This window comes from Borostomias antarcticus (assembly GCF_949987555.1).
Source record: "Borostomias antarcticus genome assembly, chromosome: 11".
Lineage (NCBI taxonomy): Eukaryota > Metazoa > Chordata > Actinopteri > Stomiiformes > Stomiidae > Borostomias > Borostomias antarcticus.
In genome coordinates this window covers 1,076,772-1,098,164 of record NC_140244.1, presented here as the reverse complement: position 1 = coordinate 1,098,164, position 21,393 = coordinate 1,076,772, and the positions used below count along the sequence as shown (strand labels likewise).

At 44.3% G+C, this 21,393-nt stretch overlaps 1 protein-coding gene across 1 annotated transcript in view; it reads left to right on the top strand.

Annotated features, from left to right (window-relative positions):
- Positions 1-12,409: 12,409 nt before the first annotated feature.
- The window catches only part of quob (quattro b), a gene marked incomplete at both ends in the record, with an annotated part of 39,126 nt that continues 30,142 nt past the window's right edge, over positions 12,410-21,393 (top strand). The window contains 5 exons of the mRNA XM_084445699.1: positions 12,410-12,466; positions 14,268-14,355; positions 15,764-16,050; positions 17,658-18,690; positions 18,958-19,221. Of these exons, the coding sequence (XP_084301825.1) occupies positions 12,410-12,466; positions 14,268-14,355; positions 15,764-16,050; positions 17,658-18,690; positions 18,958-19,221 (1,729 nt within the window). The remainder of the gene's footprint in view (positions 12,467-14,267; positions 14,356-15,763; positions 16,051-17,657; positions 18,691-18,957; positions 19,222-21,393) is intronic.

Sequence of the window (21,393 nt, the reverse complement as noted above, 5' to 3'; positions counted from 1 at the left end):
TGACACCATAAAGCTTTGAACCATTGGCCAGCATAAATCTAAAAGTCTCCTCACCAACTCCATAGCCTAGTCGCATTCTCATCTCCACTGTCCTCTCTCTCTCCAATTTCACGTTCTCCTCGTCATATTCCTCTTCTCCTTCCTAGAAGGTTTTTTTTAGTCCATGCTGGCAATGCTTTTGCTATCCGCTGTTCCGCCAAAATGACTTTCGCCTGCTTTAGTGCTCCGCTAGGTTCCAACTGTTAGAAGAAATTAAATACATTTGACTGTCTTTACCTCCACCCCAGTGACAGCGCAGGGCGCAAGGTAATGTTTTCGGTGGCGTGTGTGTGTGCACGTGTGTGTGCGTGTGTGTGTGTGTGTGTGTGTGTGCACGTGTGTGTGTGTGTGTGTGTGTGTGTGCATTTGTTACAGTAGCAGGATTACACAAAAAATATACCTGACTGATTTTTATGAAACTCGGTGAAGTGGTGCATCATGGGTCAACTTAGAAACCATTACATTTTGGACCAGATCCGAACCAAGGGCCGGATACACAAATCAAAACAAAACTTAGAGCGTAACGAAGCCAGCTCCCTGTGTGGGGGTGCTAGGGACACAGGGATTTGGACTAGGGTGTGCGGGGGGGGGGGGGGGGGGGGTGAGCCTGGAGGGCACCGCACTACCCCCTGTCAGGTCATTCAATTTGGGCATGCACTGAGCCACACCATGCATTCAGGGGCGGAGGTCTATGCTCTCTGAGCACCATTTCTAGTTTTGACATTTTACCATGACATAGCCCACTCAAAACTCCCACGCCTGCACAAAACTCCCACGCCTGCACAAAACTCCCACGCCTGCACAAAACTCCCACGCCTGCACAAAACTCCCACGCCTGCACAAAACTCCCACGCCTGCACAAAATTCCCACGCCTGCACAAAACTCCCACGCCTGCACAAAACTCCCACGCCTGCTCAAAACTCCCACGCCTGCTCAAAACTCCCACGCCTTCACAAAACTCCCACACAGAGTCAGCAGTGACCTGAGTGATTGACGTCTGTCATAAATAGGCAAGCAAGTGTTTAACGAGTAACTTCGATGGGACACGAGAATAAAAGAAAAGATAATATTCAATGTTACACTCAATTTATATTGATATTTTGATAATTACAAACGAGGTGCCGGATCCAATCAAATAGATTGCGTCCAAATCTCGTAGTCCCGGATCATGTTAGCAGACACACTCTGGGTTGAGACTCGATGATTGGCCAGCAAACGTGTCAATCAACCTTGTATCGCTGGATCTCACAGCTCTGATTCGCTAATCAGCCACGCACATCTTCCTGGCCAACCAGTCACAGCAAACCATCACATCTCAACAATATGGTCGTCTGTTTTCCCATTGGCTGCAGGATACTGTATATGAACCCACTGCTGCCTTCTGCGAGTTAATAGAACGCACGTTTTCACTTTGTTCGCAGTATAAACGCTCCTATTTTACATGCGGGTGTGATTTCCGTAATCCTGACTATGACTGCAGACATCTACAGATGGAGATACTTTCCACTGGCAACCTTTTTAGATGACTAAGACGTTGGACTGGAGGGAGAACTTTAACTGCTGCTGAGCAGAGGAGCATTTTCAGTTTAATCTGGTTCACAAAAGTGGGTCAAACTTACGAGAGGGGTTCTGTGTGTATTTTCAAAGAGAGAATTATTGCCGTAAACGTTTAAGGGGAAGTGCCTTTCAGTTTTGGGCTTTTCTAGGAATGGGTTTTTATTGTGAAGACCTTCCAGGGCTAGAATCGTTGATTTTCTCCACAGACCAACTTTTAGAGTTGGTATCAATGTATTTTTCCTGCGCTCTGAAGAGGGGAATCAGTGAAGGGGAGCAGGAACTATAACACCTATACTATGGCGGCTGTAGCTCAGTTGGTAGAGCGGGTCGTTCAACGATCGAAGGCTCAGCGGTTCGAATCCCAGCTCCAACTGTCTACATGTCGAAGTGTCCTTGAGCAAGACACCTAACCCCAAATTGCTCCCAATGAGCAGGTTAGCTCCTTGCATGGCAGCTACCGCCATTGGTGTGTGAATGTGTGTGTGTGAATGGGTGAATGAGAGGCCATTGTAAAGTGCTTTGAGTGCCGCTAAGGTGGAAAAGCGCTATATAAGTGCAGTCCATTTACCATTTACTATAACAGGAGATCTAGATTGGATTTTTAGATTTTTATTTGGAACTCTCTTAGCCAATGGCTATTCTTCCAACAGTCAATTAAAACACAAGAATACACATACAAAATACATAACACATTCAAATCACAAAATACATTATAGAATACATTATAAAAATGCATTCAAATGAACATAGTAAAACATCATATATACCCACTCCATAAGTTGTACATAAAAAATAAAACAATACAATAACAATACCAGAGTTCGTTAATTCCAATTACCATCTAACAAAGTCTTTAGCTGTCTTTAGATGACTTCCTGCTGTAGTCTAATGGACCTCCAGTAGACGATGCAGATAACATCAGCCTGCTATCTGACCATGTGGACAAGGCACAGGAGCTCTTGACCAGAGTGGAGACCAGCATGCCAACGTTAGTCTTAGGCTGAGCGCCCAGAAAACCAAGGTTATCACGTACAGTGCATCCTCCCAGACCGTCTATCTCTAAAGACAACAGGAGGCACTGCTCTGGAAGCAGTCGATCACCCGGGCGTCCCACGCCGGCGTGTGGATGTACTGCTCTGGAAGCAGTCGATCACCCGGGCGTCCCACGCCGGCGTGTGGATGTACTAGAGAAAGACGCAGGAGTGGAGAGGACTGCTGAGCTACTGTAGAAGGTGCATGGAGGATCAAGAGAACGAGACACGCCGCTGGAGTGCTTGTCTGAGGACGACCTACAGAGATAGATAGATAGATAGATAGATACTATATATATAGATAGATAGATAGATACTATATATATAGATCGATAGATAGATAGATAGATACTATAGATAGATAGATAGATACTATATATATAGATCGATAGATAGATAGATAGATAGATACTATAGATAGATAGATAGATAGATAGATACTATATATATAGATAGATAGATAGATACTATATATATAGATCGATAGATAGATAGATAGATAGATACTATAGATAGATAGATAGATAGATACTATAGATAGATAGATAGATAGATAGATAGATACTATATATAGATAGATAGATATATACTATAGATAGATAGATACTAGGCCTATATATATAGATAGATAGATATATACTATAGATGGATAGATTGATAGATAGATAGATAGATAGATACTATATATATATGGATGGATGGATGGATGGATGGATGGATGGATGGATGGATGGATGGATGGATGGATGGATAGATAGATAGATAGATAGATAGATACTTTAGATACTATAGATAGATAGATATTATATATATGGATGGATAGATAGATAGATGTCTTTGGTCTCACATTTCTACGAGAGAGAGAACGAGAGTAGTTCTGTGGGGTCTTTTACAACTTTGCAGTTTGCAGCAGAGTGAAATAAGGTCATGGTCTTGACTCTCAGTTAAGCATTTCAAATGCATCGCAGTGTCCCTCCAGGTGAAGAGTCGTCAGTCATATTCAATCAGTGAATCCTTGTGCGTTCTGAACTCTAACTCTACTGTAAATGTATATGCACCGCAAATGTGTCAATAGTCTCCTCTAAAACATCTTCAGAGTACAGAAAGACATTACGTTCACACTGGTTTGTTGCATTGCATATCAGATTGAACACCGGAACAAAACAAAAAAAACATCTCAATAAAAGTTCCCGAAGGCCACATTCTTCGAAAGCACCATTCATGTGATTGCGATGCCTCAGCTGTTCACACCAACTCCACACACCCACTGTTCAGAGCCGCACACTGGTTTGGCCTCGGAAAGAGCTTTGCGCAGTTTGCGAAGGGAGCCCAGCAACTGCCCTTGTCATTCACCCCTACAGACGCTCGTTAAAATCGCCCACGTGATATTCCAAGTGCCAAGATTAAATGGAATCTTTATCGTCAGTGACCACCCTTACTGGCATCGTGTCTGACTTCCTGGCCTGTTTAACCTGTTGAGCAGGGCACCGGGAGTCATTAACTAACTGCTCCCAAAACACAAACAAGTATTTAGAAATATTTTCCTGACGTTCTGCCAGGAAGCAACTTGTGGGAAGAGAGTCAAGAGAAAAGGACTAATTGTTTTGTCATGCTTAGTAAGACTGCAGCGGTTGGCTTTTGGAGACGTTCCAATGAAGAAAAAGAGAGAGAAATATACTCGTTGAAAAGAAAACATCTTTCAAGAATCTGCCTGTTGTTGCTCTCACAGGAAAGTCTTTGTCTGAGCAATGGTTGCCAGGTTTGGAGGAGTGGTGTTTGCATGTCAAATCTGTGGCGAGCCCCGTGCAAATCCTGACCCATTTCCTGCCAAACTCAGTGCCACATGTGACCTTGGTCTGCAGGTATGCAGTCCCACCTGGCATTGGTGATGAAGCTGACTCTTTGGGTACATCTCATTTGTCCAAAAATATCCCCCCGTTGCTGACTTGTCTCTTTTTTTTTTTTACTCTTTTGTCTAAAAAGTAACAATGCTCTCATTGGACACAGTAGGCGCCAATCAAAAAGCAATCACAATCACAGATTTCGGGGATGCCCCCACTCCCCCAGCAGTAGGTTGATATGATTGGCTGGGGTCCCAACCGAACGTGATACTCAGGTCATGTTCAAGTGCGTCATTGCTGCTGATAGCCGTTACAATGGGATGAAGGTGCCTCAGTCTTATTGCTTGGATTTATCTCGCACCCACAGAAAAATTTGCCTATGGCTTCCAAAGGTCTAGAACCGGCCTCGCGTGCATATCTATATTACTTGCTCTCCCAATGTGGGAGGAGGTGACAGAAGGTACCTTCAAACATCTCTGAAGTATTTTTCTGATGAAAACCCGAGCCCACAAGTATAATAGCCCAATCAAATGTGTGCCAGTGACAGACGTTCCTTTCCTGATGGAAAAAGGGCCAAGATTGAAAAGGGGAACTTTGAGGCAATGCTATTTCTGAGCAAGGCACGCCAAGTTCAGTCACTACACACATCTGCGCATGCTTTTAGATAGGCTTAGTAAATTAATGAATTAGCCTAAAGAATGCTTTTTAAAATAACAACAACAACAATAATAATAATAATGTACATTATTTGTATAGCACATTTAATACTAAGAGAATAAGAACTGAGACCTTGTCTGCAAAAAAAACAAATCAAGTATCTTTCTCATGAAGGGTAAGAACACTACTATATGTTCTAGAACACTACTACATGTTCTAGAACACTACTATATGTTCTAGAACAATACTATATGTTCTAAGGTTTGGTTTCTTCAACAGTGGTTTCACAACAGAAGTTGAATATTCCCTAATGTATTAGGGAATATTCCAGTCTCAAGAGATGTGTTCAGTACTTTTAAAACAGATGTGGAGACAGTATTAAAAACATATTGACAGGGTCAAGACAACCAGTTGAAGGTACTCTGTCTCACAATCATAGGGAGTTCTGCCTCAGAGATGCTACTAAAGTTCCTCTTCATTTCTGGCTCGTTACTGTACAGATCGTATGGGATTCTAGATTTTCTTACAATACCATCTCTAATAGTAGTTATTTTGTTGTTAAAGAATGTTGAGGCAGAAGCCATGCTGAGAATGTCAGAGGATGGCGAGGGATTCGATAACCGGTCAATAGTTGAGAACCGTAACCATCCTAAGAGTTGCTGCAAACTTATGTAATGATTGTTGAAAAGTGGGCTCTTCTCTCGTGCGGATATATCTTTAAAACAGCCTCCTTCTAGGTTTTCTTGGTCTTTAATCTTAACTGGCGCAACGCTGTCCAATGTGTGTCACGTCCTGCGCTGTTTCCTAGTGACTTTTCTCCTGTTTCCTAGTGACTTTTCTCCTGTTTCCTAGTGACTTTTCTCCTGTTTCCTAGTGACTTTTCTCCTGTTTCCTAGTGACTTTTCTCATGTTTCCTAGTGACTTTTCTCCTGTGTCCTAGTCACTTTTCTCCGGTGTCCTAGTGACTTTTCTCCTGTTTCCTAGTGACTTTTCTCCTGTTTCCTAGTGACTTTTTCCTGTGTCCTAGTGACTTTTCTCCAGTGTCCTAGTGACTTTTCTCCTGTTTCCTAGTCACTTTTCTCCTGTTTCCTAGTCACTTTTCTCCGGTGTCCTAGTGACTTTTCTCCGGTTTCCTAGTGACTTTTCTCCTGTTTCCTAGTGACTTTTCTCCTGTTTCCTAGTGACTTTTCTCCTGTTTCCTAGTGACTTTTCTCCTGTTTCCTAGTCACTTTTCTCCTGTTTCCTAGTCACTTTTCTCCTGTTTCCTAGTCACTTTTCTCTCATGCACCCATGTTTTGTGTGTTCCCTCTCCTTGTGTGCCCCCTATTGGTTTCTCTGTGCTGTGTCGTGCTCGTTCAGTTAACCCTTCGCTGTCTTCCCTCCTGTGTGATTGTCTGCACCTGTCTTGTTGATTTGTACCAGCTGCACCTCATTAGACTGTCTATATACAGTATTTTGCCTCAGTCTCTTTGTTCTCTGTTAGGATTGGCTTAAACCTCAGTTCCACCAATCACCTTCTTCGCCTGACTCCGTCTGCATTTGAGTCCTACCTCTGCTGCCTCGCGCACCTCACATTTATTGCCATTTCATTTATCAAACAATGTACATTGCATGGATCAAGGCGGTTTGCAAACCTTTGTTCTGCTGTGACCTCTAAGCACTGCTTCTGAACTGTAAATGATCGTTCACCACACGTATTACGCATTCAACAGAGCATCAAAGAACACAGTAGTGATCAGAAGCAGTAATGTCAGGCACTGAAACGTTATTGATGCGTATTCCTTGGGACACAACCAGGCTAAGCATATTATCCAGTCCATGGGTAGCTTCAGTAGGCTAACGGGTTTCAACAAGGACAAGTTTCAACAAGTGTTGCAGTGCCATCACTATTAAGATAGGTTTCCACAATAAACATAAAAATGCAATTGCAATGCAATTTTATGTTTATTGGGAAAACCAGGCTTAAGAGTGTAACACTTATTGAAACGTGTCCTTGTTGAAACACGTTAGCCTACTGAAGCTACCAGCGACGTGGTCTTGTGGTTAGATTGGGAGGTTGGGGGTTCAATCCCCGGCCGAGTCAGCATCAAGGGTAGAATTGGGGGTAAGTCCCTGCAACATACTAGTGTCATTGGTTCTCAAGGATTGACATTGATGTCTAACTTTATATGGATCAAGGCGTTTACAGATTACTGTGATTGCTACTAGTACTAGGCCCACATTTGCTCAGTGTAAATACATTACTGTGATAGAGTTAAAGGCAATGTAGCAGTTTTGGATTTTCCATTGTATTACTTTTTTGAAGACATTTACACTATTTGGGCTCTTATGTGGACTTGGGCAAGTATAACAGTATCAACCCCAGTTAAAGGGGTGGCTGTAGCTCAGTTGGTAGAGCGGGTCGTTCAGTGATCGAAGGGTCAGTGGTTCGAATCCCAGCTCCGACTGTCCACATGTCGAAGTGTCCTTGAGCAAGACACCTAACCCCAAATTGCTCCCAATGAGCAGGTTAGCACCTTGCATGGCAGCTACCGCCATTGGTGTGAATGGGTGAATGAGAGGCCATTGTAAAGTGCTTTGAGTGCCGCTAAGGTGGAAAAGCGTTATATAAGTGTAGTCCATTTACCATTTACCATAAAAAAACAAACACAGGCTCATTCCTGTCCCCCTTCTTACACAGGATTGGGTGAGTATTCCTGAAACATTAAACACATTAAAGTGAAACATTAAAGTGGGTCCCGAGCAACGAGTCAATGTTTGAAGATGGCTGTCTTCAACCTTGGATGCATCCTTGAGCCTTTCGATCTGGATGCATTCTACCCCAGGTAAACAGAGCGGGTCTTTTCCAAAAGGAATCAGAGTTATCCACCCAACGCATCTCCTCGGCAGAGTCATTTCATCTTTAAATGCAGAGAGCACAGACGGCTAAACGCCTCAGCGTTGTCTGGCTGCGCTGATGGCACGGGGTCAGAGATGGTCACTTGTTTCACAGCGTCTCATACATCTGTAATCAGTTGCTTGAAATTGGCCTTGAGATAAAGTATCTCACATTTTAATTTGAATGAGAAGCTCAGTAGACCATATTAGAATCGGTGGATGACATAACCAATATAATATAGCAGATTCTTTCTCTTGGGGTTGATGTGCTTTGTTTTCAGAAAACTCCACCAGGACAAATCATATCTCTCCTATACTTCTGAGGTCCATTTCAGGTTGGGCTAATGCATATTTTTGGGCACACTTTTTAGGAAGAAGATAGAGGTCCATTTCTAATGTTTTCATTTTCCTTCCTTCCTTCCTTCCTTCCTTCCTTCCTTCCTTCCTTCCTTCCTTCCTTCCTTCCTTCCTTCCTTCCTTCCTTCCTTCCTTCCTTCCTTCCTTCCTTCCTTCCTTCCTTCCTTCCTTCTTCCTTCCTTCCTGTCTTCAGAGAATCACAGATCTGACATGATTGGGTGTATAAAAGCAAGGATTGTTCTGCACTTCCTTCACCCATCCATGGTCATCTCAAGGGACTGCGGAAGCCATGATGTACAGCAGGCAGATGTATTCAAAGTATTAAACTGGGCAAGACTTTGTTTGGCCTTCAAGCCTCAACCACTGGTCCTTGGCACAGTTCATCTGCATACCGTCTTGCGAAAGGCAACCATGAGTGGATTATTTATGTCTAGCGATGTGACAGCAGTGGTTTATGGTGACATTTGATTAGCCTCAACGCATCGTCCGCAGAGGGGCGCCACAAAGAACTCACATATTTTCGGCATCACAAAAGTGAGCAGTGCATCTTTCCTTCGGAATGTTGCTCATTCCTATACAGCTTCAGATCTGAAATCCTGTAAATGTGATCCTAGTGTACTGCTACAGTATTATACTGGCACGACACATGCTCCACTTCCCCATTCATGAAACTGAGTTCTAATTAGATAAGGAATTCCACATCTCTTCAAACCTAGTCTTTGTTTTTAAACCGGCATCGCAGCTCCCCCGTACAGACCTCGCTTTTGTTCCCGACTTTATTTGAACAAAGGCAACGCAACACCAGAAACCCGACACACTGTTTACATGACTTCTTAACTGCACTTGCATGCTCTGAGTTCTACAGGCCCGTTAAAACCAACGGCACCTCGGTTCTGTCAAATCCACTTTGCAGCCAAGTCCACAGCATTAGAGTAAACCAATGGGAAGAACTTAATGAATGGATGTAGGTGCTTTTTCATTCTGGGGCTCGTTTTTTGATTTATCATTGGGCGGGCAGTGTTAAAAGGGTTTAAGATAGCTTAGTTCAATTGTGTGCCCCTTAGCCAAAACCCTAAGCAGAGTATTACAAGGTTCCGCAGACAAAGACAGCACTGTCCCATCATGCAATAGGAGCACCCACTCCTTAAGAAAGAGGAGGAGGAGCAGAGAGGAGTGGAGGAGGTGAAACTCTGGGAACAGGGAATGGGGTTATTTTACTACTAGGAAGATGGAAACAGACCTTGTTCAATCAGATCAATTGTCTCCGTCTTTCAAAAATGTAAATGGTGTTCTAAATACTACAAAGGAAGGATGGATGCGCTATCCCAGACAATGAGGTGTACTTGTGGTGCTCAACCCCCCAAAAAAACAAATATGTACTTCAAACTGGCATCCAAGGATGTTTGGACGATTGCCAAGTATATATATGCCAAGGATATACCATCTGATCACTATCTGTTTCTCATGTTCTGATGAAGGCCGAGAGGCCCAAACGTTGTCATGTGAATTGACGGCCGGCAATAAACTGGTGAAATTGAGGATTTGTCCCTGCTTTTTTCCTTGTGCAAGTGGTGAGTGCTACCATACATCCTTGGATGCCAGTTTGAGGTATTCTAAATACATTTCCTAAAACAAATCTCTTAGATGTTATGTCCATAAAAAAAAGCTGCCATTAGCTTTTTTTTTTCTCCAAATGCTGAAATGACATACGCTGAATGAATGTGGGCCAATTATTTGAGTCACGGTTTGTTTGAGGAGAGCGCTTATTGTCAACACCACCCTGTGTCTACACAGACATAATGATGTAGTGTTATGGTTTGGTCTTCTGCTGTAGAACGCTTTTATCTTTCTGCTTGGTCGGACAAACATGAGTCAGTCACCGAGGTTTACTGCCAGGTCAGCTCTCTCTGTCTCTCTCACTGTCTCCATCTCTCTCTATCTCTCTCTATCTCTCTGTCTCTCCCTCTCCCCCTCTCTCGCTTTCTCTCCCTCTCTCTTTCTCCCTCTCTCTCTCTCCTTTTCTCTCTTTTTCTCTCTCTCTCTCTCTCTTTCTCTCTCTCTCTCTCTCTCTCTCCTTTTCTCTCTTTCTCTCTCTCTCTCTTTCTTTCTCTCTCTTTCTCTCTCTCCCTCTCTCTCTCTCTTTCTCTCTCTTTCTCTCTCTCCCTCTCTCTCTATCTCCCCCCCTCTCTCTCTCTTTCTCTCTCTCTCCCTCTCTCTCTCTCTTTCTCTTTCTCTCTCTCCCTCTCTCTCTATCTCCCCCCTCTCTCTCCCTCTCTCTCTCTCTCTCTCTCTCTCTCTCTATCTACCACAAACTGTCACATCTTCTCATCTCAATTGAAATACCTGGAAAAAAGGGTTTATTTTCTCGTCGTTTCTCGTCTTCAGCTCAAAGGAAGTACTGACCTTCCATCCTTCAACAACAGGAGGAGCTAAAGAAAACAAAACAATGATTAGTTCTGAAAGAGAAATCAGCCAAGCCTATGGTATGTTAGCTTCACAAAGAGAAAGGGGTCAGTAAGTTTTTGGTAATCCTATGATAATCACATTTGCGAGTGTCCTACGCCTTTAAGCTGTTGTCTATGCTGCTGCGGTCGGTTTTGAAAATGGCGGTCCACTCCACATGCAGCGGGACATGGACCTTAACAGCCTGTTTATACGGTGTTTTAACACCACAGAAATCATGCCTTTGTTGACCAGCATGTGGGGCAAAATAGAACCCATAGACAATGACAGAAAGGACTATAAATACGGTAGAGAACTTGAAAGCACTGGGGTTTGTCACTGCTTTTAAATAAGTTGTTATACCTCTAACTTGAGCTTATTTTATTTATTGTATGTATGCTATTTATATTGTAACCTTTTGTATTGTAATTTGCTGCCTCTTGGCCAGGTCGCTTTTGAAAAAGAGATTCTTTATCTCAATGAGCTTACCTGGTTAAATAAAGGTCTAAAACAAAAACAAAACAAAAAACTTAGTGCTTACCACAGCGAAAATGCCCAAGGCACATCCTGGGGTAGACGGGACAAAGACCAACTTTCATGACAGATGTGACTGGTCACCTCCATGTCAATCAATAACCTTTGTTAGGGACTGAAGGGTTTCTGAAGCCCTGCTCTTTGTTGAATAGGATTAAACCTCTGTCTCCGGGACACTGGCTCTCTGAGCCCGGGGAAACCCCCTGGTCACACTCCCAGCAGGCTTACTTGAGTGGGCAGAGTGGGCGGTAGTGGAATGTAATTGTCAGCTGGACTTCAGCCATAGTCCTACTGTTTCCCTAGGCCAAGATAATGCTTCTGGATTCATGCTTGATTGGACCTTCTCTGGGTTTCTAGGTGAATCTAAAGGCACTAAGGCGATGGGGAATTAACACCATTCCTCTTTTCAACACAGGGAAATGAGGGCCAGGTTTATTTATATTGTTTAATACTGTAATGTGTTGTTACTGGGATGTAGCCAAGTAAATTTTCTTAGATTAAAATGGGAGTTGACCAATAACAATGAAAACAGCTAATAAATTCCCAGAACAATTTTGCCTGTGTGTCTTCGAGGCCAAGAAGGATTATTTTACTTTTCTCTCCCTTGTTTCTCTATCCATCTCTCTTCGCTCTATTTCATTAAAATAGATCAAATATTAGATTAAGAGGCAGACAGATAGCAAACTGAGGCTGGCCAAAGCTGTTTTAAGCGTGTAGCGTGTGGTCGGAGGCCAAACGGGCCACTATCAGAACCCATCAGACACAGCTTCTCGGTGGCAAAACACCCAACCCAACGGGACCTTGTCTATGTTCCCCGGGTCCTATGTTCCCCCCCAAAAAGGGTTCTATGTTCCCCGGGTTCTATGTTCCCCGGATTCTATGTTCCCCAGGTTCTATGTTCCCCGTGTCCTATGTTCCCCGGGTCCTATGTTCCCCAGGTTCTATGCTCCCCGGGTCCTATGTTCCCCCAGAAAAAGGGTCCTATGTTCCCCGGGAATATAGAGATGACCCCAACCCAACCGCCATCAAACACAAACGTGTTTTTTTTATTCTTTCCTCGGGAAGACGTCGCGATGAACTGCGCGTGGCCCCCGGCGCGCTCGGCAACGCCGCCTGGCAGCACGTCAAAGGTAATGGGATATAAAAGAACTCACAACTCCCGTCTCCGTTCCAGACCACTCACTCCACTTGGCCGGCGAGACGGTCTGAACCGGGTCCAGCTGTGGAGAGATGTTTAATGTTTCTCAACTCAAGGAGATCTCTTACTCATGAGACGGACGCCGACCGAGCCACCCATGAGGAAGGGCCAGGCTTGGGAGGGAAGGACCGCGAGTTTAACCGTGGTGACGGAAAAGGACGACTCTAGCCAGGTGCTGCGTTAGTATATTTTTTTCAAACGACCGTGAAGTTCCGATCTGAAGGTTCTTCCGATCAATCAGAGACGTTTTCCGGATGTTTTCTGTGGTATGCAAAGAAAAAAAAGTGAAGCAATCTGGCACTACCGTCGTCAACCTTCTGGAATTATTTTACCGTGATGGATGAAATGATCCCATGTCTGTAAAACACAGACATCCATCTGCGCATGGATTCACATAAACCTCGCAGCCAGGGAAAATACATCGCATCAGCCTTTTAACAATCTCAACTGTGTTATTTTTATCGAATATGGCCTTAAGTCTACCGTAACTCAAATCAAATACAGTAGAGCCCGGCCTTCTGATGAGTGCTTACTCACTCACAGCTGGGATGCATTAGCATGTGAAGACCAAGCTCAGGGGCTTTCTGTTTCCTAAGTCCTAATCTATTGAGACAGATGTACACAATTAGCAAAAGGAAGCATTCTCTACTGCTGAAGGCATGCAATCAATCTAGCAGACACATTGATATGGTATAATTTGTCATGTATCGACAGCAGTTTTTTTTTTTGCATCCACATCCTGTTGACATAGCCTAGTTTTTTTTTTTTGGGGGGGGGGCAGTGATTAATCATGCATACATTTTAGCAAAAGCCATGGGAAATCCACATAAGCATTTTGTACAGTAAAGGCTAATGACCTTGAAATGGCCTGGAAAACTATGCTTTTAAGGCCAAGTTAGAGGCGGATGAACCTATAATAATCATTAATGTTGCCTGGTTCATCCTGAGAATAACCCTCACATGATAGGAATTCCTTTGCCTGGCGTCTGAGGTGTCAGGTGTGAGGTGTCAACAGCAGCGAATGTTGTATCTTAAGCCCAGTATACGACCCAGTCTAGAGTCTAGTTACACAGACCACACAGTGGGTTTCGTTAGCACAGGATAGCAAAACATAGGTTAGCATGGCTCTCGGCGTGAGATCTTTGAGTCTGCTGGTGAGTTGTTTACACAGGACTAGTCTTTGACCTTGCCTCAGTGAAGCCAGAAGAGCTAAGTCTGGAATACTCTAAAAACACAGTCGCTCGAAGGGTCAGAGGTCAACACCACAGGGAGCTGCGAACCAACAGTGTGACTTAGCATTCTTCTGCATCCCGGTGTAAAGAGCTCTCCCGGTCCAACGTACACAGTACGAGTGTGAGGCCCTCACTAGAGCCAGCTGCTAACTGTCTGACTGCTGTAAACTGTCATAGTTATTTTCCATTATGAAAGACAATACATAAACGCTACTACGGTATTTGAATAAAGGTGCACGTCAAGCAGCGTACACCAAATACGTCACACACCAAACCAGGCATGGAAAAATAATAGGTCCACTACCATGTGCCATGATGGAAATAATGATTGAGATGTGATTTTTGTGGGTGTGTGAATAGGAGTTTGTGTCAATGTCAACAATATCCACATTTTACAAATGACTCCCATATTTCTCCCCCAGTTCTAAACATGCAATGGTCCTCATTTGAAGACTACACAAAGGAGGTCTTTAGTCAGTCTCCGTGCTCTCTGTGGCACAGCTGGTCCGAAGAGCGGAGTGGGGCACGACGGCTAGAACCTCCTGTAGTTCTTCCAGCACCAGCGATCTGAAACAGACATGTATGCGCAGTAAACAGTACCAGTACCGCTGGGGCACAGCGGGGTCCTCTTACAAGGGGTCCTTCTCTACGGGGACTTGAGATGGGGACCATACGCGTCTTTGTTCTCCTGCACATACTTGTCCGTTTGAATCGGATCAGAACCTGACCCTCGGCCCGCTGCAGCGGCTCAGATTAGGTATATCTTGGACGCGCATGAAACGAACACTTGACATGGAGAAGACTTGCGTTCATCAGAACCAGACCAGACCCCCATCTGGGGTTGATCATCAAATAGAATGCTTCATCTTCTAAAAGCTTTTTTAAATTTTCGCCACTGGCACTGATGTTGGAGAGATTTATGTGTTTAGTTGAAATAGTTTTATGAGAAAGAGGCATGTTTGGATTTGTGAAGTTTTTTTTGGGTGGCTTTCATTCATAATGTTGGACATATGAATATATTAGTCTTGAGGCTACAATGGCCTAAAATTACCCTCGTCCTACTTCAAAGTTAATTTCTGTTCCACATTTTTGGGGGGTGGTAGGATGAAGACATTAAAGGGATATTGCTTTGAGGCATTCCAATGGAGGGGTTTAGGGGTTAAGGCCAAGAAAAATATCTTTCCTAAGTTTCACATTTGCAGAGTATTTATCTTTCTGGACGCTCCCTGGATCTGTGGACATTCAAATAAAGCGGTGTTGTCAACACCAGTGACACTCAATAAAATAAACACCTCTGGAACGCTCTGTTCACTCACACACACACACACACACACACACAAGCACACACACATACAGTACACACACGCACACACATACTGTACACACACGCACACACATGGACACACACGCACAGACATACTGTACACACACACACACACGCACACACACACACGGACACACACACACAAGCACACACACACATACGTACTGTACACACGCACACACACACACACACACACACACACACACACACTATATCTGAGACTGTATGGGCACAATAGGGCATTCCAAAAGCTGGAATTATCACTCATACTTTGTGTCACAATACAGAGAAATGTATGAACAATAAAGTTATACTGCAGCAAACAAATATCCATCCATCTTCATCCGCTTCTCCGGGGTCGGGTCGCGGAGGCAGCAGCTCCAGCAAACCAATATAACAATGCATAACAAATAGATTTGATTTTCCACCTCCAATATAACCTTCTAATGAAGAGAGAATGGTCTTTTACTCGAATACTTCTACATCTTCTACATGTTTCTTTCTTTTCTTATTTTTTCTTGAATTCTATTTATAAATTGTAGTATTTTCTGCATTATTGTTTTGTACTGTATGTTTTAGTTGAGGACTCTTGGAAGACTAGCCGATGGCTAAAAGAGATCCTAATAAACAAAACAATACGTCTCTTGACTCCCCTCTTCATGTCTTCGTCCAGAACCCCGAGTCCCTGGACGCGTCCATCCAGAGCGCCCTGTCGGCGTTGTACCCGCCCCTCTTGACTCCCCTCTTCATGTCTTCGTCCAGAACCCCGAGTCCCTGGACGCGTCCATCCAGAGCGCCCTGTCGGCGTTGTACCCGCCCTTCGAGAGGACCGCGCCCACGGTGCTCAGCCAGCTGTTCCGCACCATCGAGGAGCGTTACCAGGGCGATGCGCTGCAGTGCCTGCTGGACTTCCTCATCCCGGCCAAGCACGTCCTCGAGAGCGTGCAGCAGGCGGCATGCGTGAGTGTACTCGCACACACACACACACATATGCACGCACACACACACACACACACACATGCACGTGCACACACACACGCACGCACACACACACACACACACACACACATATACACACACACACGCGCACAAACGCTCTGCTCACTCTCTCACACACACAAAACACAGACAGCAATTACTGCATTAGACATAGACATATAGACATTAGACATATACTGCATTAGGTATAAACACACACAGACACACTCTCTCTCACACACACACACACACACACACACACGATCTGCTCACTCTCACACACAAAACACAGACATATACTGCATTAGGTATAAACACACACAGACACTCACAACATTGTAAAATGAAAGCATATTTATCACCATTTAGCACATTAGGTGCTAATGTGCAGAACAGCATAATGTGCAGAGCAGCATTGTAACACCACACATATGAACAATATGCACTTGAGACAGATACAATCTACACTGCAGCACAAATGACAAAAGCAAGACGCCACATTTCTCTGGCCTCAAAAACATTGTAGGCAAACTGCATAATGAGATAGATGTGCCGTTTATTTAAGTCTTACAATGTTATCATTGATTATATTAATCCAAAGCCATTCTTGCAGCAAAAGAAAAAGGCTAACTAACTATGTGGCTAACTATGTGCTACACTTTTAGTGGGTCAGTCATTTTTAAACTCTTTATGAAGTCTTTTTTTTTCAAATTCTTACCGATCACAGAATGGATGAAGGAATAATTGTTAATTCCATTTTGGCCAGACACGCAAACACGCAAATACAGTCCACTGTAGCTGTCGGCGTTAACCGCCAGCATCAACCGTCGGCGTCGACATTCTACCGTCAAAAATCAAGAAATGAGCCTCGGAAATTCTCTAACGAGAGACGCAGGCCTCGACCATAATGCAACAGCTGCAGTGGAGCCACTGTCATTAATTACAATGGATTCATTTCCTTAGCGTCTGATAGCCGATGGTTGACACTGACGCTAATGCACCCAGTGGAGCCAAGCTGTAAGCTGGCATAGGCTTAGCAGAGGACGTCTTCATTTTATATCTTTAAACCGTGAACAGAAAGAAAAAGGCAGTGTCTCAAATTCCAGGATTTTGCTTTAACAATGGGGCTCAACTGACTTGAGTTTTTCATTATAGCAGCTCGACAGAGCTGAGGTAAAAGTGGATCTGACATCTATCTCGTTACATTCTGACCTGTCAAAAGCACTTAGATAGACTTTTGGATACCAAACCTACATTAAACTACACAACTAAACATCTAAGAGATTGATTACATACTGTATACCTCCTTTGAGTTGATTTGAACAATTTACATTTTTAAAACATATAGTAAGCCTATGATTTCTCAGACATATTTAATTTCAAGAGAACATACTTTTGTTGCACTCTTAACACAAACAATGAGATCAAGTGACATAATTAAAATTCACAATGTCCTTGATTTATAAACAGTAAGGTATTTTCTTGTCATGGCACACCCGTTTATAGTAAACATCTTAAATAGAGGTTTAACTTAAACAACGGTATCTTACACTTCAGAGCAGTAACCTTTAACCCCTCCATCTTCTCAGGCTGCCTATTCTGATGTGCTGTTCCGCTGTGAAGGCTGGCCACTGTGTCTCCGGGACAGGACGGTGATCCAACTAGCCCCCTTCAACCCTCTACTTCTGCGGCCGGGGGACTTCTACCTACAGGTGGAGCCGTTCGGGGACCAGGCTGCCCGCATCGTTCTAAAGAGTCTCCTGGAGGAAGGGTGTCGCGAGGTGGAGGAGACGCCCATCGCTGAGACATCCTACCCCTGCATCTTCACCGAGGACTGGCTGAGGGAGGTCAACTATGGCCGGCACGGCACCCCGTTGTCTCTCTGTCTGCTCTCCACGGAGCAGGGAGTGATGAAGGTACCGTGGGCACACGTAGCAATCCCGGAGTTTCTGGACAAGCCCAAGACCGCGCTGACTACGCCGCCTGTCATTGGAGAAGTTCCTCTCAAGGCGGAGAAGTCGTCTTCCGATTGCTCCGACCCGTCCGCTCAGACCATGGCTCTCCCCGCTAGGGAGGGGATCTCGGCGTCCCTGCGACTTTCTCAGGGTTCCTCCAAGTTTGTCAAAGTGGACCATGACAGGCCCAGTCCCAGGCCACGTTCTAGACCGCTAGTCAAGCCCGTGGGGTGGGTATCGCCCAATACCTGGGACAGCAGGAACTACCGGGAGATTGAGGGTGATTATGTAGATCTGATAGATTTTGCTAAGGAGAAAGAGGGTCTTTCAAGACTTGACAGGACTCCAAAGCCTTCTACTCCCCCTTTGTTCAAACCAGTCAGGCCTCCTCCCCCTATACCAGTAGGGCACAGTGCCCCCTGTGGACGAACTCTAAAGTTTTCAGAGGAGCCTTGCACGCCATGCACCCAGCGGAAGTTGGGGCAAGAACCTAGTGGCCAAGAGCTGAAATGCAGGTACAGGGACTCTTACCTTGCGGCTTTGCGCAATCCTGTCACCTTTGAGAGGGGGAGTGTGGACTTATTGGCTGCTTTGGAGGAGATGGGTCCCTGTGATGGGGAGGAAGGAGATTTCAAGGGACATTCCGGAGGGGGAGTTCAGGAGCTGGGTGAGTTTTATAACCACTGTAAAGATCCTACACCAGTCCAAGAGCCACAGCAACACGGATATTTTGGTAGGGATTCTCAAGGAAATAGTGGTCTTCACCAAAAGACACCAGCCATAAGTCACAAACCAGGAAAATGTATGAAGGAATCTCTATTGGACCCTAAACTAAACCTTGAGGAACACCACGATCAGGAATTTCAGACAAACCACGCATCGCACCAAGCAGAGCCTGACGCGAAGTTACCCCCTGTAAGTACTCTTCAACCAGCTGTAGATGCTTGTGGCATGGGCTCAAAACCATGGGGCATGGAAGTGGTGAAGCCCACAGGTAAACACAAAGCCAAGCTAAGGTCGCTTTCTACTGTGTCAGAAACGCCCAAAGGGAGTCCTCTGGTCCACAAACTCAACAACAGGAGCCACAGTGACATTTGTCCCGAGTTGATCCCTAGCATCCATGTGGTGCAGTGTAAGAAAGGGACAACCTTCAGCCTGGTGTCCCCAAAGCTGGAGAGACGACAGTCACCTAAAAAAGGTAATACAATTACTACTGTATATAATCTGACTGTGAAACTGTTTTCTAGTTTGGCCTAGTTTTACGGGGCAAGAAAAGAGGTCTACATTGTCAATAGATTAGAGATTCTATTAGCTTGTATAATAAATTGTCTAAAATTTAGAGATTATAGCTTCTACAACCAGCCCGGTATCGAGTGAAAATTGCATTTGCAGCAGATGCTGAATGCCTTTATAAGTTTGTCTGTACAGTTTGTCTAACTCCCCCACACAGTGTCATGGGAATGTCTTTACTAACTCCCATACACACAGTGTCATGGGCATGTCTTTACTAACTCCTACACAGTGTCATGGACATGTCTTTACTAACTCCTACACAGTGTCATGGGAATGTCTTTACTAACTCCTACACAGTGTCATGGACATGTCTTCACTAACTCCTACACAGTGTCATGGGAATGTCTTTACTAACTCCTACACAGTGTCATGGGAATGTCTTTACTAACTCCTACACAGTGTCATGGACATGTCTTCACTAACTCATACCCAGTGTCATGGACATGTCTTTACTAACTCCTACACAGTGTCATGGGAATGTCTTTACTAACTCCTACACAGTGTCATGGACATGTCTTCACTAACTCCTACACAGTGTCATGGGAATGTCTTTACTAACTCCTACACAGTGTCATGGGAATGTCTTTACTAACTCCTACACAGTGTCATGGACATGTCTTCACTAACTCATACCCAGTGTCATGGACATGTCTTTACTAACTCCTACACAGTGTCATGGGAATGTCTTTACTAACTCTTACACAGTGTCATGGACATGTCTTTACTAACTCCCATACACAGTGTCATGGACATGTCTTTACTAACTCCCATACACACATTGTCATGGACGTCTTTACTAACTCCTACACAGTGTCATGGACATGTTTTTACTAACTCCCATACACACAGTGTCATGGACATGTCTTCACTAACTCTTACACAGTGTCATGGGCATGTCTTTAGTAACTCCCATACCCACAGTGTCATGGACATTCTGTGTGGTTGTTATTCCTGTCCAGACAACTCCCCTGATTTCTGGTGTATGTTATTACTTTTTCAAAGGGACACTGAGCCCAACTCTGTATAAACAGACAGATCTAAACTTGACCGTGACTCCTCTTGCTGATGGAAGCATGCACCGCCAAAGGTCAAAGTTTACTTTGAGCTCTTTAGAATTAGGGCTCATGGGTCATAGGTCAGGTCTAAATATGAGGCTCCTTTGGGGCGAGTCCTCATCCTGTGTCTGGGCTCCTACACGCAACGCCAGCATTTACGTCACTCCCAATTCCGAAGAGGGAGGATGGAAATAGTACGGAGCGCCTCAATGTGAGAGGAGACCAAAGGGTACGTCTTTGAGCTAGCGGGGGGAATCAGAACATTCCTGTAATGTAAGGAGACAGGGTACTAGGGAGGAAGGAGACGACTGTGTCTCTCTATGCCCTCCCCATGCACCCTCGCGCCCTCATGAGGGCCCTCTGAGGGCTGTCTGGAGACATGCCTGTCACAGATTGTTATGCTGGAATGGAGAGAGAAAACAGACAAGCCTTTGTTGGCTTTAAAATGAGAGGCCAATTTGGATGTTCGAAATCAAAGAAAGGCTTAACAGACCTCGAAGTGTTTTGTTACAGAGAGCGTGTCAAATGTTTAAAAGCTGTGCACATTGCAGCTGTGGTGGTTTGATCCATGTTTGCATGAAAGGCAACTATTGAGAGTTACGGCTGAAAGATTCCCCCCACACGGATCCGCTCACAGTACTGAAAGGTCATAGGTCACTGTACCGGACAGGATATACAATCTGGCATTCAGTTTGGCTATAGTAAAGAATCTTTGAGAATGCTGGCTCTTGCATTTCTGCGATCGTTTTTGATGTGAAAACCACTCGACCACGCAAACTGTTCAACCAAGAGACTTTAGGATCAGAATGATGAGCGATAGAGAAAACGTTGATTCACACAAATTGAAGTACATCATTACATATGGCATTTAGCAGATGCTTTTATCCACAGAGACTTGCAATAATTGCAGATAGAACGACACATCATGATAGAAAGATATTTGATACGATGCATAATTTGCTGTATTTTACTTTATGTCTGGGTGTTCTCTCTCAAGAATGTCCAACAGCTTGAAAATACCA